Here is a 26,329-nt window from a genome sequence, read left to right as displayed (position 1 = left end):
AGAGATGAACAGAAAAACATAATAAAACAGTAATGCATCCGAATATGAGTTTATCACGAGTGAATCACGATGTAGACGATATGAAAACTGTAAAATGATGCTAAGCCTGATGACACAGAAACATGCAGCTTGTTGATCAGACTGGAAATGTCTTCCAGACAACGTCTTTGGCTGCCACCTGGACACTCTGTGCCACCGAGAACACAGCACCATCCCCAAGTTTGTGGAGAAGTGCATCAGGACAGTGGAGCGCAGAGGTGACGGAGGCACACATGTTACCCACGCGCTACAGGAAACGCACAACAAAACATCCCAAAGGTTAATTGTTCATCTGGACGTAACGTTTTCAGTGTGAGAAACATTCAGATGAACAATGAACCTTTTGGGATTAGGGATGGGTATCGTTTAGGTTTTATCCGATACCAGTACCAAACCGGTACTTTTGAAACGGTGCTCGAACCGGTGCTTAAAGAATGAAGAACACAAACTTGGTCCAAAAACCTCTCATGTTCAGCTGTTTTTTTGTAAATAGATAACAATGTTAGCCTTTTCTGCAGCTATAGGGCATATATGGTGTCACTCTTGGCTGGAAGCAGTGCTTAAACAATGGAAAAAACACAAACTTTGTCCAAAAACCTCTCATGTTTAGCTGTTTTCCACTTTTTCTTTGGTCATTTTAGCCTTTTTGGCCAGGGTGAAGGGAGCATCTGCCATCAAACAAGAAGACAGCCGCATGTAGCTATGATGATGTTTGCTAGTTCACCTTACATGCATTAATGTAATAACGTGGTTAGCCTACTCAACGTAAATTACACACGAACAACATTAAGCTACTCACGCAGAGAAGAACGGCTGCTGCTGCATCATCATCCTCATCATTTCTGCTACACTGGCAGGGCTAGGGGCCAGGACTCTCCTCGTCGGGTTTTTGGGGGATGTTGCTAACTCCGGGTCCGATAACAGGCACCACACCCGCAGTAGATGTGCTCGGTGTGAGGTCTCGCAGCAAGCTATCAAATACGGCGCATTTCTCGGCTTTTAACAAAACGCTATGCGTCGCCAGGTGTTTCGTCAGATTCGAGGTGTTACCTCCTTTGACAGTATCACAGTATCACCTTAAAGCACTTGTTGCAGGCTGCTGAGTTTGCATCTTTTGCTGTGAAGTACAGCCAGACTTTTGACCGCTTCTGTACCTGGACCCGCCTACTACGCTTGCAAAGGTAAAATGATTGGCTGGAATCCAAAGTGTGTGACATCTCAGGAAAATAAAGCACCGAAATGTGCGCTGCTTTTCGGTCTGGTTACTACCGTTTATGTCAGAACCGGTGCCATCATGGCACCGGATACCGGCACCCATCCCTATTTGGGATTGACTTACCTGGATGATTGAGCATGCATCAAGGCACATCAAAACGTGTGTTTGTGTGTGTGTGTGTGTGTTAAGGCTCACATCGTGTTGTGATTTAATGGTTGAAGGTGGAACTCTGTCACACAGACATGGGTCAATTTCGCTCATTAGCTTGGATTTGTAGTCGTACTGAATCTAATATGATGTTGCAGCCGTACAGCACTGAAACAGGGATTTATGGTGACGTGTTGTGCGACAGAATTCAGACATTGTTTTTGTCTAAGGTGGAAATGAAACAATTCTTAAAGGTATAACCCAGCGACTGATGAACTGGACAGAGGTGTTTGTCTGCTAACTGGCTTCACTCGCTGTGTTCAGGTCTGGACGTGGACGGGATCTACAGAGTGAGCGGAAACCTGGCCGTGATCCAGAAACTGCGACACAAAGCCGACCACGGTAATGCGTCGCTGACACAGTTCATGGTCAACTGTAACGGTCACGTGATTTCTCCCTGGATTCAAACGGTCTGATGGATCGTTCAGACCTGCGGCGGCAACACGAAGCTGTTCGGGTCTAACAGATGAATCTGAACCCAAAGTCTGTTTGATCTAAAGTTTGGTTTCAGAAGACTGAAGCTGTCCTCTGTTTCTGCAGAGGAGCACTTGGACCTGGAGGACGGACAGTGGGAGGAGATTCACGTGATCACCGGCGCTCTCAAGCTTTTCCTGCGGGAGCTTCCAGAGCCGCTGTTTCCCTTCAGCGTCTTCGAAAAGTTCATCGCCGCCATCCGTCAGTACACACGGTGTTTGACACATACATGTTAATACACAGCAAATGTCATACACACTGTACCAGACCTGCACTAGCCCTGGTCTACTCATGTTTTTATCTTATGTCTTCAACCCAGCTTTTAACTGAAGGAGGGTAAAGCTGGGCATACACTTTTTTTTCAGTCGCGTTATTCAGCTCCTGCTCAAACTGCACGATTGACTCGCAGGGGTGAGAAGTTAGTAGGTCACGATGCAGGTCTCACACTATACGGCCCGATGCTCTGATGCGACCTGAGTGCTCAAACTGTGCGTCAATAACATGAAGCTTATAACACAAAATCTGTCGCTCGCTCTGTCTTTCACTCACACAGACTCACATCGATCATCGAACATCAAACATCAGGCAGCTGTGATTGAGCAACAATGTAAATCCAACTATTTTCACGGTTGTTGATAATTTTGTGAGGCCACATCGAAAAGGCTCGGATGAGCTCGTCAAAGTTGTGCGTCTGTCGCTTGTGTCACACGCTGCACTGCTGTGCTGCTTTTCACTTTCATTTCTGCGTTTGAGCGCGCAGTGCGAGAGGCTGCGGTGACGCCCTCACGACGGGCGACAGGATTTCAAACAGGTTTGATTTTCTTGCGACCAAACGATTGCTGATTGGACCGAGCCGGTCGTGAGGTGTTAATCGCTTCTCGTTGCCCCACGTATGCTACGCCATTACGACACGATTAATGCGAAACTCGGGCCGATCACCAAAACGGTCGCGCGACTGAAAAATCGGCTCTAAATGGGCCGAAAATCGCAGAGTGTCTGCCCAGCTTAACACGCTGAGTTTATTTCAGACAGAATTAGTCCATTGGAAGAAAGTCTCACAGTCACTCGTTCCAGTGTTTGTAAAAGTATACCTCGTGTCTTGTAACCGTCCGAGCTCTCACTCTTTCTAGACTCATTGGAACGGCACATACATTTGCACACACACAGTTCTTCAGTGAAGCAGGAAAACTTGGGACATTACTTGCAGATCTCCATCTCTACATGCATCCTGACAATCCTGCAGTTTTTACATCATGATTTTACTGTAACGACACCACAAGCGTAGCCGGACGTACAGCAGGCTGGAAAAAGGGCCACTTTAACATCAAGTTAAGAACCGACACAACTTACAGCACTGCGCATCACATCATCGTCATCATCGCCAAGATCACTTTTCTAGATATGTCCCAAGGATCTCACCACTCCAGGTCTGCTAAATAAAAAGATCCTCTGTAGTTATAGCAATCACAATAACTCTTTTTAGGGTTAAACAAAATATCACACTGGGCTCCATAACAGCACAAACTCTAAGTAATGATTGAAGAACATTACCCACACAGTCATTTAACATGACAGGACACAAACTGAAGAGAACTGGAGACAATGTTCTGACTCCAGTTAGTAAACTTTTCTTACTCTTACAGCCTGTTGTGCTGAAGCTCATATTCCTTTGAATGAAGCAGACAGCATTCTTAAATTATCATTAACAATTTTCTCATGTTCACTTACGTTTTTATGCAAACTCTTGGCTTTCCAGCACCAATAATATTAGCCTGCATTAAATATTTGCAAACTCGAACAGCTGAACACATCTGGAGATTTAAAACAGCATTGCTTAAAGATGAAGACTTTATTAAATATTTTAAAAAAGAATGGACTCTATATTTAGACTATAATGACGCTCCCGGAACATCAGCTTCTGTTCTATGGGAAGCAGCTTTCCCTGCTTCCCATAGAACATGCCCAATAATAAGGCTCCACATGCCCAATAATAAGGCTCCAGGTCCAGACGGCTTTCCTGCAGAATTCTACAAAGAGTTCTGGACGATTCTGGCACCAGTTTTCTACAGAACGTTGTTGGAAATCAAAGAAAAGACTTCCATCAAATATGAATTCTGCAAACATTAATCTCCTGCTAAAACCAGGCAAAGACCCTGTATATCCCTCAAGCTATCGTCCAATATCCCTTATAAATGTAGACCTTAAAATAATCTGCAAAGCTCTCTCAAAGAGACTGGAGAAAATAACCCCCCTCTTAATTCATCCTGACCAAACTGGTTTCATAAAAGGTAGGCACTCATCAACAAATACACGTAGATTACTTAATTTGATAGACTACTCATACAGTAAAAACCTTGAAACTACAATATTTTCTTTAGATGCAGAAAAAGCTTTGACAGAGTTAACTGGAAATTTCTATTTGCAACTTTACACAAATTTGGTTTTGGATCCTCTTTCATTAACTGGTTAAAAATATTATATAATTCCCCAACAGCTTGTGTCAGAACAAATGACCAAACATCCTCCAGCTTCTGTCTCCTGAGGGGCACCAGGCAGGGATGCCCACTCTCCCCTTCACTGTTTGCAATTTTTATCGAACCACTAGCAGCAGCAATTAGACAGAATTCAGTAATTAAGGGCATAAAATGCAAGAACGTGGAACATAAAATCAGCCTTTATCTTTTCTGTACAGTGGTGTACAGTATATTATTCGCGTTGTATTCTAATTTTTGCAATATAACTTTTGCACTGCCCACTTCCTGCTGTGGCAAAACAAATTTCCCTCGTGTGGGACTAATAAAGGTTATCTTATCTTATGATGTGTTACTTTTTCTCCAAAACTCACAATCCAATCTCTCTGGGGTAATTGCGTTGATAAACTCTTTTGCAAGAATATCAGATTACTCAATTTACTGGTCAAAATCTACAGTCCTTCCGATGAATTGCTCCTTCCATAATTCTTCTGCACTACTACATCTGATAAGTTGTAAATGTGCAGAGGTTGACCGAGGAGTCGACTCTTCCAGTCAGGTCTCCTGGTGTCACGGTGACCACAGAGAAACACAAAGTAACTAGATCGCAATAATCCCAGCACACGTTTGTGATGAGCGATACACCAAAAAGTGTCATCATGCTTCTAAACTGTTGTAGTACAGAACCTTAGCTGTGTGTGTGTTTGCAGAAGTCCCAGACTACAGCCTGAGGGTGTCCTACATGAAGGATCTGGTGCAGACTCTTCCTCTACCGAACCACAACACCATGGAGCTGCTGTTCAGACACCTGCGAAAGTGAGTTTGCTCCGAGGCTTTATGAACCAGTGCAGACAGACAGCAGAGTGAGCAGTGCCCAAAACACTGCTAACTCGGCCAGCCTGCTCTCTGTCAGATAACCCCTAACAGTCCCAGTTACACACTGGGCAAAGGTGTGGAATGCACTGGATCATGGCAATGGTGAAATAGATCTGCAACTCCCAAATAATCAGTCAGCTAAAATAAAATTAATCTGCAAGTAGAAACGAAGCAGCAGAGCATGAAGGTGATTAGGTCTGCTTTGGAAACAACGTGTATCTGTCTGTGCCTCTCCAGGGTGATCGAACACAAGGACTCTAACAGGATGTCGGTTCAGAGTATCGCCATCGTGTTCGGACCCACACTGCTTCGCCCCGAGACTGAGTCGGCAAATATGACGATTCACATGGTGTTCCAGAGCCAGATTGTGGAGCTCTTGCTCAACGAGTTCCCGACTGTTTTCTCAGAGAGCTAAAAGGAAACTCCTGGAATTTACTCTGCGTCCTGCGAGAACCCTCAGAGGACACGAGTCTTCCAACACCCTCGAGGACATTGGACCTACACACCCCCTCCTCTCTGACCCAGGAGCCAAATGTGGGAATCTGAGAGGACCACCTGATACCAAGGGTTGGTTCTGAAACCTCTTCACTCCTCTTTAAAAGGAGCAGACCCAACCTGACGTTTTATTGGCACCTTAAAACCATCAAACATGTGACAACGACATCTTTTGCCAGACTTGTAGCTCTCTGGACCGAAACACAGGAACTGATCCTGGGTAAACCTCCAGGACAGGTTTGAAACCAGCATGTTTGCTTCTCCTTCAAGACAAAACACCAAAGTGGTGAATGTCCTGTTAAACCTCTGAATGCCTCACAGTAAACCAGACTGGTTCAGGACCCTTTGAGAAACTCGTGGAACTCTGAACTCATCTTCTATTGCCTTTTTGTTTTGGTTTTTAACTCTGTGGATGTTAAACTTTGAACCGGGACCTGCTGGCTGTGTTGTCTGGACCCAAAAACCCTTTTTATAAATTTCATATATATAAAATGTAAATGTTGAGTATATCTCAGCATCACGCCTTAAATGAGCTAAAAAACAGCAGAACAAACAGTATCCTGATTGAATGGCACCGTCTCAGGATCCTGTGCTTCTTCACTGTACAGACACGATCCTTCCAAGTATTTTTAAATTTTCAGACCCTCCTCTGCAGATGACTGGAAATTTACCTTCAAGGTATGACTTGGTATGACTTTCTGTGAACCAGAAAGTCATACCAATCCAAAGAGGGTGTACAGAGGCTCCATGGCAGACTGTGGAGACGAGCTGCACATGTGATTCTGATCCTGAGAATCTCCATCCACCTGTTCAGGTATATCTACCAGAGCAGCCATCAGTCTGCACTGCATTCACTGATGCTGGGAAACACAGATTCACACGGCAAAATAATTTTCTACATCAGTGTTGATACCATGAGTATGTTTAAGTTAAATAAAACATGCAACGTATTAAACACTGGATCAAACTCTAGACTTTATGATGTGATGATCATAAATATGGAGCTTCATCAGCAGATGGAACATTATAGAAAACGTATGTGAAACGCTCGACTCCGAACGAGAGACAGAAGCTTTATCGACTGTTAAACTGTAGATCTGAGTGAAGGGAGGCTCCACTGAACACTGATTTAAAACTACATGACCAGGCCACAGGCCAGGGATGGATTTTACAGGACAGTTCTTACTGTTGTAAATAGTTATGTATGTTTTTATAGTAGTGAGTTTCTATGCACTACAGATGCAGAACTAAGTTACTTTGTTAGGGAAGATATTCCTTTCTGTACAAGAGGGCATTTTCCTGACTTTAGTTTGAAATAAACTGTCGTGTATGACGGTGTCCTGCTGGGTCTGCTTCTCTTCAACACACCCAGAAATCAAACACATCAAACTCTTTATTTAACACAAATTCACCAAAGGACTAAAACCACAACCCCAGACAGAAATATAACCTGCAACCGTAATGTCATCCAATAAGGATGGCTGCTAAAGCCTCGACAAGCCAAAGTGTGAATCATCAAAGGTCAACAAAGAGCTGAAGCTTTGGTGGGAGGACTCACAGATGTGCTGCTCCACGCTTGGTTACTGGCGTTCCTGGCATTTGGAGGCCATCGTTGCTGTGACTGTCATAACAAAAATGACCAATCACAGTGCAAGCTAGCAAAGCTTCCATCAGCAAGTTGCATTAGCCCAGCTAGCTGCCTGTTAGTAACTTTGTTCGCATTGTGTTGTCCGTATTCAGTAGCCGCTGTCCCAGTTTATTTGCATAATGTGATTTCATTGGCTAACGGCCGCTGAATAAACACGAATAAAAGACAACAGCAGTTAGAAATCTCAGGTTTTCAGATCCTTTGTTGTGAAACTGTGTGTAGCAGTCATACATGCTGTATCGCCTCTTTGTGTTATTTGGGAGATGTGATCATGGTAAACTGTTACCATGGTACCAGCTGCTCGTCGGACGATGCTCATCTTCTGCGGTTTCACCTGAGACGGTGATGTGGATTGTCCAGCTGCATTGGACCTGAGGGTGTAAAATAAAGCTCGTCAGAAGCTTTCACATCATGATCAGCAGCTGCTTCATTCTTGTGCTTCAGAAATATGTGAACAGGTTCTTCTTCTTCTTTTTCTCTGAGCGCTTACAGAAACGACACAAAACACCTGAGCTGTGAATCCTGATCAGTCTGCAGCAGATTTTACATTTCAGGAAAATATTCACTAAAAAATTCTTGAGTACAAATGTTTGTTCATGTTAGTGCATCAACAACAAAGGTGGATATCAAATCTTTGACCTGTTTTACTTCATAAGAACAATTTAAGGAAGGAGTCATCTCATTCAGATCTCAGTCTTCGTTAAGAAGGCATCAGCTTAAAGTGCTGACCCAATAACATCCCACCCAGGATATAAAAGACTTCCTGCTTCCTGCAGTGGAAAACTCTCTGAAAACAAACAACTTTCAGATTTAAATTATCAGATTAAATCAGGCCAGGAAGAGCTGAGCTGGTCCTGTGCTGTGCGTTTACCTGTGTTGTTGCTCATGCATTCCAGACTCTCAACCAGGTCGTGCCTCCCCACCTTCTCCAGCACATACTTGGCCACCTGCAGAGCTGTTACTGTCCATCTCTGCTCAGGACAGCGTTAGGACGACTCTAGCTAGTAAAAAGGTTCTTTGTGCCAACATCAGTCAGTGTGCTGAATAACGAAATGCTGGGATGTGTATTGTTGCGCTGAAGTTTTGTATATGTACATATGTACATACATGTGTAAATATGGGTTGATATGAAGTGACTCGATTGATCCGTTGATGAACTGGAAACAAATTTCCATCGATATGGAAAATAAAGTTATTCTATGCTATCGTTCTGATCCAGGTGCAGTGGATTTATCTGGGCTGCAGGGGGCGCCAAACTTCACACACAATAAAAGATTCTTAATGAAATATTTCAGGTGTGATGTTAACTGTGATTAATGGAATACTTCATCAGCTCCTTCCTCATAACATACTGCCTGAAATAAAAACTGCACCACCACAAAAACCAGAGACGAGAGAAGCTGCAGAATAAGCAAACACCAGCATTTCTCTTCCTGTTCACTGCACTGAGCTCGACCTGCAACCCGAACACCTTCATCTTGTCTAATGTGATCGCCTTTAACATTCTTAGTTCGTAACTTCTTACAATGAATTGTGCCACAAGGCTCAGTTGACTGCATGTTTCATTTCTTTATGATTGTGTCCTACATATACACTATGTATGACATATAAAATACATAAACCTATGAGATGTTGTATAGAAATATTACCTTATCAGCTAATATTACCGAAGTAGAAAGTGTAGAAACAGTGGAGGCTTCGTTATGGCTTCCTGTTTGGTTTACGTTGGAGTTTGTGCATAAGTCACTGTGTAGGGATCACGGTGATCCTGATCCTGTCCGGATTCGTCCGGATCACAATCATCATGTCTTTTAAAATATTTCTCCTGTTTAATATTTATATTTTATTCCAGCACAGATGGTGTGGCGCGCTATTCTGTTCTGTTTTGTACAGGCGGATCCCAGCCCTGCAGTTCCACCAGCGGCCACAGGCGGCGGCAGCGAGCTGACATCGCTCAGAGAAGAGGAGAAGAAGACGCGAGCGGCGCGTCGTCATGGAAACGGTTTGTTTTCGACCAGAGACGAGAGAGTTCACGGAGGGAGCGCCTGAGCTTAGGTGAACACAGAGAGGATTCAGGCTGTTACAGGTGAGCACTGACGTCAGACTCGAGCTGCGTTCAGGACAACTTCCGCTGGATCAAAGCTGCTTTAGTTAGCAGCTGTGAGGTCACGTGACCAATAACCGTGTATGCTGTTAGATCGGTGTAGCGGATGTGATGTCACGTTGTGATGTCACCGCTGTTTGCACCGTGGTGTGAGCTGCAGCAGAGGGAGGAGGGGCTTTATGTGACCTATCTGCTTTCTTATTAGAATTCCATCAGAAGTGATCTTAGGCTCACTTTTATTTTTCTGCCTTTCTGATGATCTCAGTACTTAAACAGGAAGTTCAATCCGTGGCTTACAGGAAGTCAAGAAGCTGTGTGACATCATCAGGAGATGGCGATGTCACAGTGTGACATCATCGACTTCTCTGCATTGGAGAGAGAGCTGCAGGTGGCAGTCGAGTCTGAGCGGCGACATCAGCGTGAGAACGACGCCAAGCTGAGAGCCGTCTGCCAGAGAGCGTCCTACGACCAGTTCAGGTAGGCGGCTCCTGGAGAGGCCTGGACCTCTTTCAAAGCATTTCCAGGGTCTTTGGATGAGTTCCAGGAGATTTTGAGCTTTGGTTGGCGAGGCCTGCTGAGTCCAGCAGGGCCCTGGTCAGTGATGCTTTAAAGGTTTTTCTCACAGCTGGGTGTGGTTTATATGTCCCTCAGAGACCTGGTCCTGGCCTGCCACATGAAGCCTCTGGAGAAGAAAGATAAAGACGGCGCACTGCGGAAACAGCCCTGGAACCCCGTCGCCCCGAGCAACAAGTGATGTCCGCTCACCTGGACCAGCGTGGACCGTCACGCTGTAGCCCACAGAGTCTTTTATAGTCCTGCTGTGATGTCAGAACATGTGACACATGATGAAAGCTGTAAACAGGAAAAGAGATCAGATGTAACAATTCATCATTTCTAATAAACCTGAAGAACGTGAACCATTCTCCCAGCATCACTGACTCCTACACCTGTCCACTCACCTGTGAGCTGTGGACGTCTTTCACTGTACTGACCCAACGGCCCGGTGGCGCCAGTGTCCGGCAGCCTCGCCTCTGTCAGTGCGCCCCAGGGTGGCTGTGGCTACATGTAGCTGCCATCACCAGTGTGTGAATGTGTGTGTGAATGGGTGGATGACTGGTTGTGTAAAGCGCTTTGGGGTCCTTAGGACTAGTAAAGCGCTATACAAATACAGACCATTTACCATTTACTGACCCAACACTGAGGTCAGAGGTCATCAGGTAGTCGTGCAGGTAGTCCCACCCTGAGAGCGTAACAGCAGCAGATCAGGTGTGGACAGGTGTGCAGTTCTGTGTTTCTTCTGTCCTCACTCCTCTGATTTCAGATTCTCACACTGAGCAGCAGGGGGCGCTCCAGGCCCACCGCTCAGCTTTGGCATCTCTGGATGAAGGCTGAGCACTAACAAGCGTGACAGAGCGAAACCGCTCACATGTGACCAACTGTGAAAGATGAGTTTTTATTACAGGAAGTGAAAAATGAAAAGTAAGTCACTATAAATACAGCAGACTCTGTGATATCAGCTTATGTTCTGTCTGTGAAGGCTCTCAGTCATCCAGGTCGCGGTGACCTAAGGAGCTTGGAAGAAACGCGACTGGACATCTTTAAGCTTGTGCAGACATTTCTTCACAATCAGGACACTTTGATAATCCCAAAGGAAATTATGTATCTGACAACCTTCTTCAGTTCCAAAAGCAAATGATCAACAGTGGGTCATGACTCACTGACCTCAGTAGAGGTCAGTAGAAGATGTGAGTGGGTGTTAAGGTGTCTGTGAAGGGTCTCAAACTGGATTATAGATGGCAGACAGTTGGTGTCCAAAGATGGTCGCTCACAGTAGACATAGATGCTTCCTTCACTCCTCTTTCAGACCATCTGTCCTCTCTGTCCAACAGGTGAACATTGGCATCCTCAAAGAGTGACCTTTGACCTTTAGATGCAGATGTACAGCTGAGTCTTGTCCTGTGGAGGTGGCTCTTCTATGTTGTGGCTGTTTGGTGTCTCCAGTGTAGTCTGAGCACTCCTCGCTGCTCTGCACAGCTACGTTGTTGAGTTTGTCTTTGTGATGAACCAGTTTGTGTCTTTGTGTGTTGCTGGGTCTGAAGTACACTGGCATGTCGTGCTTGGAGAAGACTCCCCTGAGTGTCTCTGATAAACCTCAGTCAGTGATCACGATGATGTTTTGTTTCTCCATAGTTGGTGTCTGATCTTCTTTACTGTGGATCGTTTTTTCTAATGCACTCTGATAACCCTGCTACAGTCTGTTACTGTTATTAATACTTTCCTTTCACTTTGTTTCGTAGCTTTTGAAACATCTTGCCCAGCTTAGTTTTTCCTAAATTGTAACTTGTGTCCTCACGCTGATGTGAAACAGGAAGTGGTTTATACTGAGCAGGTCTGCACACAGAGGTGCAGATGGGCGCAGGAGTGCTGCCTCTCACTCATATGTGGAGACTGAAGTGGGGCCGGTCCGGGTGACGGCTGTTGTTGGTGGCCCGGTACAGCAGAGGAGTGAGCCCTCGCGCTGTCACACAGGATCTCTGTGTGCTCAGCGCTGCAGCAAACATGAAAGTTGGAGCTGCACAGTGAAGTTTCACAGAATCACATGGGAGGAGGCTTCATCACAGCTCCGGCTCATCAGACGGCTGCTGGTGACTTTCTACACTTTTCTTCAGGTACGGTTCTTCCTCTATGGTTGTGAGATATAAATCTGCTGCTTTCTGTGTGTTATTCAGATCAATATTCTAATATATTGATCAGCGTGCCTTCATCAGACTCAAACTGATTTATGTTTTAGAGTGACTGTCCCTCACACCTACAGTCACAGCACGTCAAAGGAAAGACGTTTTTCCACTGCACTCTGATTAACAGCACGCTGTTTGGCTCAGATGGTCGAGCAGAGCAGCTACTGATCGGAACGCTGGTGGTTCAATCCTTGGCTTTCCCAGTCTGCATGCTAAATATCCTTGGGCTAGATAGTAACCCCAAGTTGGCCCACGGTGCGTGACTGTAAATGTTGGTGAGATTGCACTTGAGGTTAGAAGTGCTTATATGAATGGGTGAATGAGGCATGTTGTATACAACGCTTTCAGTACTCCAGGAGAGCAGAAAAGCGCTGTATAAGAATCAGTCCATTTACTCTTGCTTACAGCATGTTTCTATTGCACTCTACTCTGATTAACAGCACTTTTCTATTGGACTCTACTCTAACAGCAATTTTCTGACTATCTCTCATTGAAATGGCCCAGTTTAGTCCCTTTGTTTGATCCCTGGTTCTGGTTGGTTCTTATTGCTCTCTGGTTTCTTCTGCATGTTTGTGCTGCTCTTAAGGATTAGTTTGTAGAAGCTGAGCTTGGAATCATGAAGGATCAGAACTTAAACGAGGATGTGATGAAGATCCTGGAAGAAGCTCCTAATGCCAGAAAAGCTCTGAGGGAAAACTACGACAATCTGCTCAATGTGGCCGACTACTGCTACAACAACTACATACAGGTACTAATCAGGAGCTAGTCTTTGTTCTAAGCTAGGCTAACAGTTTCCCTTTGCCTCCAGCCCTTGTGCCAAGTTAGGCTAACCATGATGTGTCTCTATCAGGCTGGTGAGGGCAGTGTGAAGGCATTGGAAGAAACAAAAAAGTTCACCACCCAATCGCTGGCCAGCGTCGCTTACCAGATAAGCACTCTGGCCAGTAGCGTCCTGAGTCTACTTGATGCCCAGACCAATCAGCTTCGCCACATGGAGTCGTCTATCAACCTGATTGGTCAGGTAGGCCCCACCCAGTCCACGGTGCTGATTGATGGTTAAAATAAGACAGGGGTCTTGAACTCCAGGCCTTGAGGGCCGGTGTCCTGCAGGTTTTAGATGTGTCCTTGATCCATCACAGCTGATTTAAACGGCTAAATGACCTCACATGTATAAAGCTCTCCAGAGGCCTGGTAATGAACCAATCATTTGATTCAGGTGTGTCGACCCAGGGTGAGATCTAAAACCTGCAGGACACCGGCCCTCGAGGCCTGGAGTTCAAGACCCCTGAAATGAGAGATCCTGTTTTCCTTTCAGGATAAGAGTGTAAGCATGATGTAAAGGTCCTGATTAGAGTCTGAAGCTCCTGACCTTTGACCCTCGCAGTGCTGTGGTTTTCACCTTAGGCAGAAAACACAAAGTCTACGCCGCAGGGGGCGCTGCAGGGAGGAGGGGCTGTTTTTTTTTTTTTCAAACAGAGAGTTTGGTTTTCTATTTTGGAACAAAGGCTGCGTTCACTCTGCAGGTCTTAATGCTCAATTCCGATTTTTTGATCAAATCCGATTTTTTTGTCTGCTCGTTCACACTACAAATAAAATGCGACAGCAAACGCGCTCTAGTGTGAACGCTCAAAGCGGCCGCATGCGCAAAAGAAGACGTCACACACAACGCGCTCTGTTTAGACCCAGACCAACAGTATTGTTTGACTGATGGCCTTAATATAAAGACTTCGGACTTCACGTTTCCCAATTTTTGCTTTAAGTTATTGTTATTTACATAATAATGTAAATCAAATCAAATCAAATCAAAATTTATTTATATAGCACATATTAAAACAACAGTGTTGACCATAGTGCTTCACAGTCAATAAAAACATGAGACAGTTAAAACAAACAATAAAAGAGGACAACAAACAATAGGTAACAACGCAACAAGCTAAAACAGCCAACTAGACAGAATCAAAAGCCAAAGTAAAAAAATAAGTTTTAAGACGTGATTTAAAAGACTGGATCAACTCGGCAGTGCGAATATGAACGGGGAGGTTATTCCAGAGTCTGGGTGCCACGGATGCAAAGGCCCGGTCGCCTCTCGACTTCATTCGAGTCCTAGGTTGTGCTAGGAGCCTATGGTTGGACGATCTAAGTGCCCTGTTGGGATTGTATGAATGGAGTAAATCAGAAAGATAACTGGGCACTAAATTATTCAAAATATTAAAAGTGAACAAAAGAATTTTAAAATCTATACGATATTTAACAGGGAGCCAATGTAATTTGGCTAAAATTGGAGTTATGTGTTCATGGATTCTCGTACCTGTTAAAAGACGCGCAGCTGCATTTTGAATTAACTGGAGCCGGCAAAGAGAGGAGTGTTGGAGGCCCGAGTAGAGGCAGTTACAGTAGTCCAATCTGGATGTAATAAATGCGTGAATAAGCTTTTCAAGGTCCTTTAAAGGAAGGAACGGCTTTGCTTTGGAAATCTGACGCAACTGGTAAAAGCTGTTTTTTACCACAGTGGACACCTGTTTCTCGAGTTTAAAAGAGCCATCCAGGAACACTCCGAGGTTTCTTACAGTGAGCGAGAGATGGCTAGCGAGAGGGCCTAGGGCAGAGTGTGACTACCAAAGACTATGATTTCGGTCTTATACTCGTTCAATGTAAGAAAATTATGTGATAACCAAATTTTAACTTCATGCAAACAGTTGAACAGAGGTTGCAAAGAAGCAGTCACATCGGATTTCAAAGGTAAATAAATCTGGATATCATCGGCATAACAGTGAAAGGAGATGTTGTATTTACTAAAAATTAATCCCAACAGCAACATGTACAAAGAGAAAAGAGCAGGACCGAGCACGGACCCCTGAGGCACACCACAGTAAATAGGGACAGAAGCCGAGGAGTGTTGCCCCATAGCAACAGAGAACGACCTCTCTGAGAGGTAGGATTTAAACCAAGTTAAAACCGTACCTTTGAGACCAACAACATGTTCCAGTCTTGATAGAAGAATGTTGTGGTTAACCGTGTCAAAAGCAGCAGTCAAGTCAAGTAAAACTAAAACCACAGAATAGCCAGAGTCAACAGTTAAAAGAAGATCATTAAAAACTCTAAGTAAGGCCGTCTCTGTGCTGGGGCGAGGTTTCAAACCAGACTGAAACTTTTCATTAATACCATTTGCATCTAAAAAGGCCTGAAGTTGTTTTAGAACTACCTTTTCCAATATTTTGGAAATAAAAGGGAGTTTGGAGATCGGCCTGTAGTTAGTGAGACCATTAGGGTCAAGATTTTTCTTTTTCATAATAGGTTGCACAACAGCATGCTTAAAGACAGACGGTACACAACCTGATGACAATGATGCATTCAGCAGAGATAAGATACAAGGACCAATAACATGTAAGGCTTCCTTAAAGAAACGAGAAGGAAGAATATCGTGCGGGGAACCGGAGATTTTGAGATGATCAATTATGTCTTTTAAAGCAGAATAAGAAACTGGCTCAAACTGTTGAAAGACAGTCAAGCATTCAGAGGCTGGAACTGGGTCTAAAACTGATGATGGATGAGATGGATGAGAAGCCCTTAGAGCTGAGACTTTTTCAGAGAAATACTTTAAGAATTTATCACAAAGAGCAGGGGAGGCGTCCCTATAAGTGATAGTGCGAGGGTTTATCACAGAGTTAAAAGTATTAAAAAGGGCTCGGGGGTTGTGGCTATTAGTCATAATAATGCTGGACAAAAAGCTAATAACCTAATAATGATCCTTATTGCTGTTTTAGAGGAGCGCTGCTTCAAAGGGTAGCTGCAGATGGACCTGCAGCAGAGTTTAGGCCCAGACACGGCTAGTGACGTCAGACTGAACGACCAGATAGCATTAATTATATACCACAGTAGGCTGAATTATTCACATTTAGAAACGATGGGTGGATGTAGAGATGGGTGGACGGGCGGGTGTCACCCGTGAAATGTTAGAAGCTTTGAATTTGAAAAAGAAGTAGGAAATGTGGAGTGCATATAAACAGTGTAATGCAGTAAGTGTAACAGAGTGGGAGGTTCTAACAGACTGAAGGTGATTGGTCGCTGTCCTCCAGCAGCACCACACCTGTTTTAAGCTAGCATCAACACAAAGCTGTGTTTCACATTACAGACTCAGTGCATCAGAGACGTATGAGCAGTATGACGTATGATTACAACCTCTTCAAAGGTCAGAGGTCACCTGTTTCTCCCTGTGTTTGTCTATGATGCCGTCACGTTCACTGAAACTCATGGTTTCTGCAGCGCATTAGATTTAAATGGAGCCACCATGTTGGACTTGCGCGCACTGACCTGGTCCAAACGCGGGTCCATTAACCTCTGACCTTTGCCCTCAGACCGTGGACATGCACAAGGAGAAGGTTTTCAGGAGGGAGATTGGCGTGTTCACGGTGGTGAGACGAGTCCCACGCAGCCACAAGATCCTCCCTCCCACCAGCATGCAGCCACGCCCATCATACAGCCGCAAGCCAATCAACTACCAGCAGCTGGACAGTCTGGGCCACGGCATGAAGGTAACACACACAAACACAACCTGTGACATCAGCAGATGACCTCCAGGCTTTGCTCTGTTTTATCCACATGCTAAAATCCAGCAGAGCTGCTCTTTGGTCAGGTGATGTGAGCTTGTGCACAGTGACAGGTGTGGCAGGTGTGGGAGGTGGAGCTCTCGGTACAGTGTTTGAGTATTTCAGGCCTTTGTGGCCTTTGAAGCTCTGAAGACATGAGAGGGAGGCTCTGCAGCAGCTGGTGTGAAATCAGACACGGGAAAGCAGAAGTGACGCTCTGCTCTGTGTGCTGCTTTCGCGATGCTAGCAGGAAGTGTCTGAACCACAGAAGCAGAAATGACTGTGCAGTGAGACTTCCTCCTTCAGATGTTGGGTCACCTCTGTAGGCTGCAGCGTTCTCGTGCAGGTTTAGTTTCATCTGTAACATCCTCTGTTTCTGTTTGGGAAAAGATGAGACTCGTAGCACAAATCCATAACAGCCGAGATGTCTGTGAAGGTTCTCAGTCATCCAGGTCATCGTAGTCTAAGTAGCTTGGAAAGAAAAGCGTCTGGACTTGTTTAAGTTGCTTGAAGACGTTTCACCTCTCAGATTTAAACCCAGTGGGAGTTTCGCCCCACAGAGGGACAAAAGGACCCCCTGATGATCCTCTACCTAATCACATGAGCCAAGGTGTGAAAGCAGGTGTGGGTCACAATCAGCCAGGGTTTCAGGTGAACTCATCGTGAAACCTGGCCCCACCCTATCATGTGATTTCCTGAGGTCAGATGGCCCAGGATGTGAGTGGGTGTTAAGGCGTCTGGGAAGGATCTCAAAACTGGATTATAGATGGCAGACAGTTGGTGTTGTAAGCCCCGCCTCTGTTCAAAGATGGTCGCTCACAGTGGACATAGATGCTTCTTTCACTCTTTCAAACCATCTGTCCTCTCTGTCCAAAATGTGAACATTGGCATCCTCGAAAGAGTGACCTTTGACCTTTAGATGCAGATGGACTGCTGAGTCTTGTCCTGTGGAGGTGGCTCTTCTGTGTTGTGCCATGCGCCTGTGAAGTGGCTGTTTGGTCTCTCCGATGTAGAGGTCTGGGCATTCCTCGCTGCACTGTGCAGCAAACACCACGTGTAAGCTGTTCAGCTTTATAACTTTATAAAGTCAGCAAAGAGGCACAGAAAAGAAGATCAGACACCAGCGAGGGAGGATAAGAAGGACAGACGCAACAACATTGTCATCCCCTATGTAGCCGGTGTATCAGAGAAACTCAGGAGGGTTTTCTCCAAGCACGACATCCCGGTGTACTTCAGACCCAGCAACACACTCAGACAAAAACTGGTTCACCCGAAAGACAAAACTCCAAAACACAAACTTAACAACGTGGTGTTTGCTGTACAGTGCAGCGAGGAATGCCCAGACCTCTACATTGGAGAGACCAAACAGCCACTTCACAAGCGCATGGCACAACATAGAAGAGCCACCTCCACAGGACAAGACTCAGCAGTTCATCTGCATCTAAAGGTCAAAGGACACTCTTTGGAGGATGCCAATGTTCACATTTTGGACAGAGAGGACAGATGGTTTGAAAGAGTGAAAGAAGCCATTTATGTCCACTGTGAGCGACCATCTTTGAACAGAGGCGGGGCTTACGACACCAACTGTCACATTTGTGGAGATTTTTAATGTTGCTGTGCTGCACACACATAAACATCACATGAAGGAGGACCGTATTAACACAAAGCACTGCAACAGCATGTGCACGAGCTCTGCTGCCCGCCTCAGCCCGACTCTCAGCTTTTTGTCAAACACATTTTTATCTTGAGAGTAAAAAAACAACAGAAAGAGGGTGAGAGTTTCTCACATCAGCTGCAGCGAGCGCCGCACACTTCCTGTCTGCTGTCGCCTTCTCTGTGCGACACACGAAGCTCTGCTCAGGTCACAAAACAGCAGCAACAGCAGAAGAAGAAGAAGAAGAGCTTCTAAAATAACTTTAACACATTAACCACACACAGGCGCACACACACACACACACACATTTGCTGTGCTGTCTTTGTGAGGACCCACATGCACACAGCACCTTCTCAGCCCCCTGACCATGAATCCACAAATGTTTCATTCACCCAGACAAAACAACTCCCCCCCCCATTCCAAACTGTCCTCACAGTGCGGTGATGCCCCCTCCACCCCGGTCCCCACTCACATGTGCACACACACACGCACGCACACACTCTGGGAGCCCGGCATCTTTGTTGAGCGTGGGAAAATGTTCAGAGAGACTAATTAGTGCTGCAGCGGCCTGAGAGGCTCCATTGATGCTCACATTGGTCTCTGTGTGTCCCCCCTCCCTGCAGGTCTCTGGGAAACAGTCGGACAAAACCGGAACGATCCGCAAACACGGCGCCTCCATCAGGTTTACTTTAGTTCTACTGTGTTTCTATTCAGAGCTCCTTCTGCTTTCACATCAGCATGCTCAACAGGAAGCTGAGCTTTCGTGTGTCTGTGTGTTTCAGGCCCAACAAAGCTCCAGAGGCAGTCCAGTGCCCCGTGGTGCCCCCTGCTGGCGGGTAATAACCAGACACCTTTAATCCTCTGCAGCTTTAGGTCTGGTTTTAGGGTCAAGACCTCAGTTTAGCTCTGAGCTCTGACTGCAGCATCACAGAGCCTTCAGTTAGAGCTCAGGGCTGAAACCTGTCTGCTGCTGCCCGAGGTTAAAGTCAAACCCACTGATGGGACAAACACAGTATCAAACAGCAACTCCAATTTGAACTTCATTTATCAGCTTTAATGTTGAAAAGTTTGTTTTTCAGCTCCAGCTTTGGGAAACCTGTAGCTCCACCCACCATCCCCACCACCTGGCAGGCACCGCCTGAGGCTGACATCATCACCACGCTGCTGGACGATGCCCCACCTCCTCCTCCTGCTCTCATTGAGATGCCAGTTCCAGATGGCGCCTTGGCCTTGCCTCCCCCACCTCCTCTTCCTGATTCATCGGGAGATATATTAGCCCCACCCCCCCCTCCTCCTCCCCCTCCTCCACCCTTTTCAGGTGCTAGTGCTCCACCACCAGCTCCACCCCTCAGCCTCGAGACAGGTGAAGACAAAACAGAAAGTTTTTTGATGATGCCATAGCAACTACAAATCAGTTAGAAATGCACAATTAGTTAATCCTGGTTTAGTTAATCTCAGATAAGCAGGTTCATTCATAGCTATGTCTGGATTAGTTAAGCCTGGACTACTTTACCCTGTATCAGTGTGGTTGGTTTAGTTAAACCAGGGGTCGGCAACCTTTCTGATGACGAGTGCCATTTAAAATTTCCTGAGAAGTCAGTGTGCCATATGATTGCATTAGCAATAAATTTAATAACGCTCTATGAACAGTTCCACACTATATAGAACAACTTTATAGGATTATATTTGTTCACAGATGTTGGCAGCTGTCAGCGAATAGTTATCAGCTATTTTGAAACAAAAAAAGACTTTTTATCCATAACAGCAAATGAACTGTACAGCAGAAAATACAAATGCTATTTATGGTCTCCTCACAACAATGATAAGAGAAATAAACTGGGCCAATATGGCATGTTTGTTAATACAGAGACACACATGTTAATGTGATCTCTGGGCTCCCACTCAGAGACACAGGTCTCCGAGTGTCCAGCATTCAGAGGCTACCTGAGGACTCATGTGAGAGAAAACCTGCTCACACAGACATGTAGAGCCAAACACTGTCAATAAGGCCTCTGCAATGTTCTGAAGACAGTTAAACTTGTCAGGTAGTGATGTCCAGCAGGTGAAAATGCAGCTCCATGAACACGCACAGCTGTGGATTCCAGCTGCTTCGATGTTGCATTAACTGGCATTAACTCAGCCAGTTAATGTGAGACAAATCCAGCTGCTCATTGAAGATTTCAGGTTTGATCAGAAAATAAAACATTGGTCCAAACACCTGAAAGTCCCAAAAACGCATTCTGTCTCGAGTCTACGGATGTATCCGTGTATCTCCGTGGTGCTGATGCTGAGCGGACAGCTGCTGAAGCTTTTGAAGTGTCGGAATGTGGAAAGCTAACAACGTCCCTCTCACCAGTAGGCTAAGTTATTTTTAGCCAATTACAAGTTGAATCTGGTAGTTGGGTTGTTAGCTAAGATACTGTCATTAAGAAGCGGCACAACTAATGTGTCTGTGAGCTGATTTGCGATGTGCACCGCTGGCCCGGCCATTTATTTTTTGATGCACCTTCTCAGATTAATTCACTGCGTGTCGTGCCCAGGGCTGGACTGGGACAAAAAATCAGCCCGGGCATTTTGACTAGAGCCCGGCCCCCCAGGTATTAAAGCCATAAAGCCTTTGAATGAAAACAGACGCTGTTGTGACAGTGATGTACAGTCTTGTTGGTATATGTATGATTTCTATACATTTTACATCAGATAAAAACTTTGGTTGTAAGCTTCAGATAATTATTTAATAACAGCGAGACATTTTAAATGAGAATAAGAAAGTATTTCTTTGTGCCCCCCTCTCCCTGTTAATACCCTACCTGCCCCCCTGGCAACACTTTGCTAGACCCGCCCCTGCACAGTTACCAGCTGTCAGCTACATAGAAAAGGATCCTGGTGTTGTTTGTCTCTCAGAAACAGTTCATAACTTCAACTCATCCATGTCACCTAAAAGGTAAACCTGTTTCTCCATCACCTGTTCAGCTCTGATGATTCAGTAAGGACATCTCCTGGTTTCATCTTCATGTTTCCCTCTCACCACATATCCAAACCGACATCATGACCAGCAGCTTTACAGCTGTGGCTCCAGCAAACATCAGCTGATACTAGAAATTAATATTAAATAAACTCTAACAACAGCTGATCAAGCTTAAACGTGCTGCTGTTGTTTAGCGCGACATCCGCTGGTTTCCTCTTTCTGGCGCCGATCAGCTGATCATTGATCAGTTTCATGATTGAAGTAGAAACAGGAGAGGGAGGGGAGAGAATGAGAGAAGAAGAGGCAGCTGTGCAGTAAAGACAGAATAAATCCAGCTTTGTGTCTTTTTCCATTCTAGCTGAAGTCCGGGACAAACTGTGATCCTTCTCAGCTCAACAACACGTAATATTTTCTCTGAATGCGGGAGGATTTCATTTTTACGGGACTGTTGGCAACTCTAATAACAAACCTTATAATAAAATAAAGTTCACTATCAGTAACATCACAGCACCCACCCAGCTGTATAGAAACTCCATCATGCTAGCTAGTACGCAGTACGAGTTATTGTAACTGACTGTAAAAAGTCAGCACAACAAAAATAAACTCCACCTAAACTTGGTTCATATCTGACCCAGATGGACTGCAGGTCATAACTTCTTACCTGAAGTTCAGTTCACCTGACACTCGGACCGGCGGCCGCCTCGGGTCTCTCCTCTTGCCTCCCCTCTTGCCTCCCCTTTCTCTCACCCACCTGCTGGCCTCCACCACTTGCTAATGGTACTGAATCTGTGGAAGCTCCGCCATAGCCACCACCAAACAACTGAGTCTTTTTTTTTTTTTTTTTTTTTTTTTTTGTGTCCCGTTTGGATCTTTAGCCATCAGAATTGTTGTCTTAAGGCCAAAAAAGATGCGAAGCGGATTTATTTTACCAAGTGGATCATCATGGCCTTGCCATATTGGTCCATTTGATTGACCTTTATTATAATTATGAATTTATTTTATTTTCGGTTGCTACAAACGGGACAGACATGACTGGGGGATAGGACAGGGAGAAAGAATGAAAGAAAGAGAGGGAGAGAAAGAAAACCAGAGGGGAGAGTCATTTTTACACACAGACCAGCATCTGGCCAATCCACCACCTTTCATTGTTTATATCGTTACAAAAAAATAAATAAAAAAATCATCGGCCCACCGAGCAAATGCCCGGTGGCCAGTCCAGCTATGGTCGTGCCATCAGTTAACCCTTCGTGTGCCAGCAGTGGCGCGCGTGCCCAGGGTTGCCGACCCCTGAGTTAAACCATTCTTATTCACATCGCACTGTAACCCTGATCAAACTGTGTGACATCATGATGACATCACGTTTCCTCCCTGTCCTCAGTGGTGGAAGAGAACAGTTTTCCCTGTGCCTCTCTGCCTCCTCCTCTTCCTCTTTCTGAAGACGACGGCTTCCCTCCGTTGCCCGGTGACACCGCAGACCTGCTGGCCCCACCCCCTCCACCTCCACCTGACCAGGAGATAGACGGTAGCATTTTTAATATTGAACTGTGTATGCGTTTCCTGTATAAAGAGACTGAAACATTTAACAATTGTGCAGTTTAACCCAGTTTGGAGCCTTTGAAAGTCTGATATTATGCATATGCAACAACTTTTACTGTAAAGATCAATGAACCACTGGTGCATGTGCAGTTTGATTTTCTAAAATCAGCTTTCCTCGACTCACTGATAAGTCTCAAGATTCTCTGAAAAGGTTCAGGTGAAGAATAAATCAGTGAACACACTTCCTGTGTGATACATGGAAAGTCCGAATCATTCACAAATCTGGTATTTTAAAAGACGCCAGAAAACTTCCATTCCAAAAATGTGCAGTTTAAGTAGCCCTTTCTTCTTCCGTGGTGCTTTTTGTCAGCCTTCCTTTGCTTTGTTTTTCTCCAGTCTTTTCTTTTTCTGTGGTTCTTTTGCAGTGACCCTCCCATCCAGGAGGAGTCACCGCCGTCACTCACCCCCAGCCACTCGCTCTCTCTCTCTGAGGGTCCGCTCAGGCCCCGCCTCTCGCTGCCGCTATACCCGCTCTCTGTTCCTGCCTACTGTCCAATCACGTAAGCACAAAGTTGGGGAGCTACAGGTCTGAGAAGTCGTGAGGTCCTTGAAAGGGTTCTTGAATATCTTTCAGGGCCATAAATGTTCCTTAATAATGTTCCAGGAGTTCCAGGCCTTTATTTGCCCACTATTCATTTCAGTCCAAACTTTATTAGGAATCTGTCGTGGTCCTGATCAGCGACAGTGTGAAAGATGGACGTAGCTAAAGCGCCTTATAGCTGCATTGTTTTTAATGGCCATCAGGGGGCGACACCGTTCCTTTACCTCTGTCATCGACTGTTCGGGCACTGAACTGGCTAACAAATTACAGTTTACTTATCATTAGCCAATGAGGCTGCAGTTTCACACTCAGACCCGCCCTTTGAGGCTTCAGAGCAGGACTTGACTAACTGATGGCTGATGTCATTGTAACGGCGTCCATCTTTGGTACTGCCTGTGGTCTCAGACGATCACGCCTTCATTGCCCGGATACTGACCGTCTTTTTTCTGTCTGTCAGTCATGATTCCCCCACCTCCCCCCTATCCTCCCCCCTGTGCTCCGCCTCGTCTTTCCTCCTCTTCATCTCGGCTCTGCTTACCTGCTCGTCTCGAACACCTGGGTAAGACGAGAACTCTGCTGCCAGCATGCAGTACTCTTAGAGGTAGTGCTTTTGTAGAATTAGAACATTAATATACACCTGCCTCCTCACCCTCATAGATCTGGAGATCCCAGCCCCACCTCCTCCGCTCTCATTGGATGATATGGCGAGGTTTGATGACATACCGCCCCTCCCACCTCCGGTGGATTACGACACCAACGCCCCTCCAGATTACATTGAGAAAGGTACTGAGGTGACATCACAGTTTGCTGTGATGACATCATTCCTACAGTCTGTGGCTTGTCTAACTGCAATTCCTTTTTGTGTCCAGTGAGGGCGCTGTACAGCTATGAGGCTGTGAAGCCCGATGAGCTGTCCTTCACTGAGGGCGACATCATCTACCTGACTCAGCGCCATGAGGACGGCTGGTATCAGGGCGTCCTGAACGGCAGACAGGGCTACTTCCCTGAGAACTACGTCGACTCATGTGGCTAAATGAAGCCCCGCCCCCTCATGTTTAACAGCCCCACTGTAGCATCCACTGAATGATTGTTGATGTAGGGTAACTTGTTGCACACCTCGGATCAGGTAGACTTCTCTGTTCTTAGCTTCTGGTTGGTTTCCCCACACCTGAGTGATTAACCCTTTGAGCGCTCGTACAAATCCTGTGATTAATGAAATAAAGTTTTTTTTCTCAAAGCAGCAGCCGTGTCCCTCCCTGCAGTGTGTCCTCTGTCCTTCAGAGGGCGCTGCTACTGTTTGGTCTCTGTCTTCCTGTTTGTTTCTCAGGTGCTTCAGCGTTCAGACTTAATTTGCTGTGTTTGATTTGTCTCGTCTTTCAGATAGAATAGAATAGAATAGAATAACTCTTTATTGTCATTGTTACAAAAACGATGAAAGGCAGTTTGGCATCCACGTGTTTGAAGTACACAATAGTGTGAGTATTTACACAATACCACAGATAAATTTACACTTACACAAGAAACATATGTACAAGTTATACATACACTTGCATACATACAACTTTTGCACAAGTTTTGCAAACAACAAACAAACAACAAAGCTATTTGCATCCATTTACCTTTTACCTTGATTTTTTTAAATAATCATTTCAAGCTATTTACAGAACAATCAGCTGTTCTTCAATAAGATGCCAAACAAATTATTTGTGCCACTCCAAAAATTTCTGTGCACTATAAAGGAGAACATCACAGCCTGATACCTGCAGGTCTGACAGCAGCAGGTGTGTCACTCCTGTTTCTACCTGGAGACAGCAGTCGCCTCAGTGTTCTGACCAGTGTTGGGGAAGTTACTTTAAATTAGTAACTTAGTTACATTACTAGTTCTATCACAAGTAACTCAGTTACTTCAAGTTACTCGTTACTTTCAAAGTAACTAGTTACTAGGGAAAGTAACTTTGGTTTTACTCAGAATTCTCTTGTTAATGTGTTGCTTCTGTAACTGGATACCCAGGCAGACTGCCAGTCTTCTAGCTTGCTTACATGTTAGCACTATCCTGCCACAGTGCACTGTGCCACCTACCAACAGAAAGGAAAAAAATTAATGTGCATATTTCCACGAGAGAAATCCCACGCCTGGACCGCCGTTGACCGCCGCCATGATTCTAGCCTACGTCACAGCGTCATGTGCACCTTTTACATCCAACACAAAAACTGCAGTCGTGGTGCTTTGATTGTACTCAGAACTCAGAAATTCTGCCTTCTGAATAGGAAGATGTAGGTAACACCAGACTGCAGATGAGCTGCATACAGAGCTGGACTGGGACAAAAAATCAGCCCAGGCATTTTGACTAGAGACCGGCCGCCATTATAGGAAAAATCATAAAGCCTTTGAATGAAAATAAACACTGTTGTGACAGTGATGTTCACTGTTTTGATGGTATATATGCATCAATCTATCAATCGTTTGTTGTAAGACTCAGATAATTATTTATTAAAAGCGAGACACTTTAAATGAGAATAAGAAAGTATTTCTTTGTGCCCCCCTCTCCCTGTTAATGCCCTACCTGCCCCCTGGCAACACTTTGCTAGACCCGCCCCTGCACAGTTACCAGCTGTCAGCTACTTAGAAAAGGATCCTGGTGTTGTTAGTCTCTCAGAAACAGTTCATAACTTCAACTCATCCATGTCACCTAAAAGGTAAACCTGTTTCTCCATCACC

The 26,329-nt window shown here is 45.2% G+C and overlaps 3 protein-coding genes across 8 annotated transcripts in view; all 3 read left to right on the top strand.

Moving 5' to 3' along the window:
- The window catches only part of LOC146387870 (rho GTPase-activating protein 27-like), a 44,089-nt gene extending 36,494 nt beyond the window's left edge, over nt 1-7,595 (top strand). For all 5 annotated transcript variants that reach the window (XM_084924887.1, XM_084924885.1, XM_084924889.1 and 2 more), the window contains 5 exons: nt 159-257; nt 1,727-1,804; nt 2,003-2,137; nt 5,118-5,223; nt 5,521-7,595. In XM_084924887.1, coding sequence (XP_084781013.1) covers nt 159-257; nt 1,727-1,804; nt 2,003-2,137; nt 5,118-5,223; nt 5,521-5,698 — 596 coding nt within the window. In that variant the 3' untranslated portion in view covers nt 5,699-7,595. The remainder of the gene's footprint in view (nt 1-158; nt 258-1,726; nt 1,805-2,002; nt 2,138-5,117; nt 5,224-5,520) is intronic.
- A 1,805-nt stretch (nt 7,596-9,400) lies between these two features.
- On the top strand, nt 9,401-10,447 carry dnaaf19 (dynein axonemal assembly factor 19). The gene is made up of 3 exons (XM_084924900.1): nt 9,401-9,512; nt 9,796-10,007; nt 10,182-10,447. Exons 2-3 carry the CDS (start codon nt 9,862-9,864, stop codon nt 10,282-10,284), a joined length of 249 nt encoding a protein of 82 aa, XP_084781026.1. The 5' UTR covers nt 9,401-9,512; nt 9,796-9,861; the 3' UTR covers nt 10,285-10,447.
- Nucleotides 10,448-11,447: 1,000 nt separating this feature from the next.
- abi3a (ABI family, member 3a) lies at nt 11,448-24,850 on the top strand. Of its 2 annotated transcripts, XM_084924892.1 has the most exons (12): nt 11,450-12,199; nt 12,855-13,016; nt 13,119-13,289; nt 16,624-16,800; nt 19,132-19,190; nt 19,291-19,344; nt 19,588-19,871; nt 22,852-22,995; nt 23,435-23,569; nt 24,068-24,169; nt 24,268-24,393; nt 24,480-24,850. In XM_084924892.1, the coding sequence occupies exons 2-12, from the start codon at nt 12,885-12,887 to the stop codon at nt 24,641-24,643; spliced, it is 1,548 nt and encodes a 515-aa protein (XP_084781018.1). In that variant the 5' UTR covers nt 11,450-12,199; nt 12,855-12,884; the 3' UTR covers nt 24,644-24,850. The 2 variants fall into 2 exon arrangements, with proteins under 2 accessions (XP_084781019.1, XP_084781018.1); XM_084924893.1 differs by lacking the exons at nt 23,435-23,569; nt 24,068-24,169 and having other exon boundaries at nt 11,448-12,199.
- Nucleotides 24,851-26,329: the final 1,479 nt, after the last annotated feature.

The sequence above is a fragment of the Perissodus microlepis genome, chromosome 4, assembly GCF_051167445.1.
Source record: "Perissodus microlepis isolate ML-2025 ecotype Zambia chromosome 4, ASM5116744v1, whole genome shotgun sequence".
Classification (NCBI taxonomy): Eukaryota; Metazoa; Chordata; class Actinopteri; order Cichliformes; family Cichlidae; genus Perissodus; species Perissodus microlepis.
The sequence above is the reverse complement of the archived record's forward strand: the minus strand, read 5'-3'. Positions and strand labels throughout refer to the sequence as shown.

Coding starts and splice junctions, on each gene's coding strand:
- abi3a (XM_084924892.1), top strand. CDS start 12,885: ATGAAGGATCAGAACTTAAACGAGGATGTGATGAAGATCCTGGAAGAA. Junction 13,017..13,118: donor GCTACAACAACTACATACAG/GTACTAATCAGG, acceptor TGTCTCTATCAG/GCTGGTGAGGGCAGTGTGAA. Junction 22,996..23,434: donor ACCTGACCAGGAGATAGACG/GTAGCATTTTTA, acceptor GTTCTTTTGCAG/TGACCCTCCCATCCAGGAGG.
- dnaaf19 (XM_084924900.1), top strand. CDS start 9,862: ATGGCGATGTCACAGTGTGACATCATCGACTTCTCTGCATTGGAGAGA. Junction 10,008..10,181: donor GCGTCCTACGACCAGTTCAG/GTAGGCGGCTCC, acceptor TATGTCCCTCAG/AGACCTGGTCCTGGCCTGCC.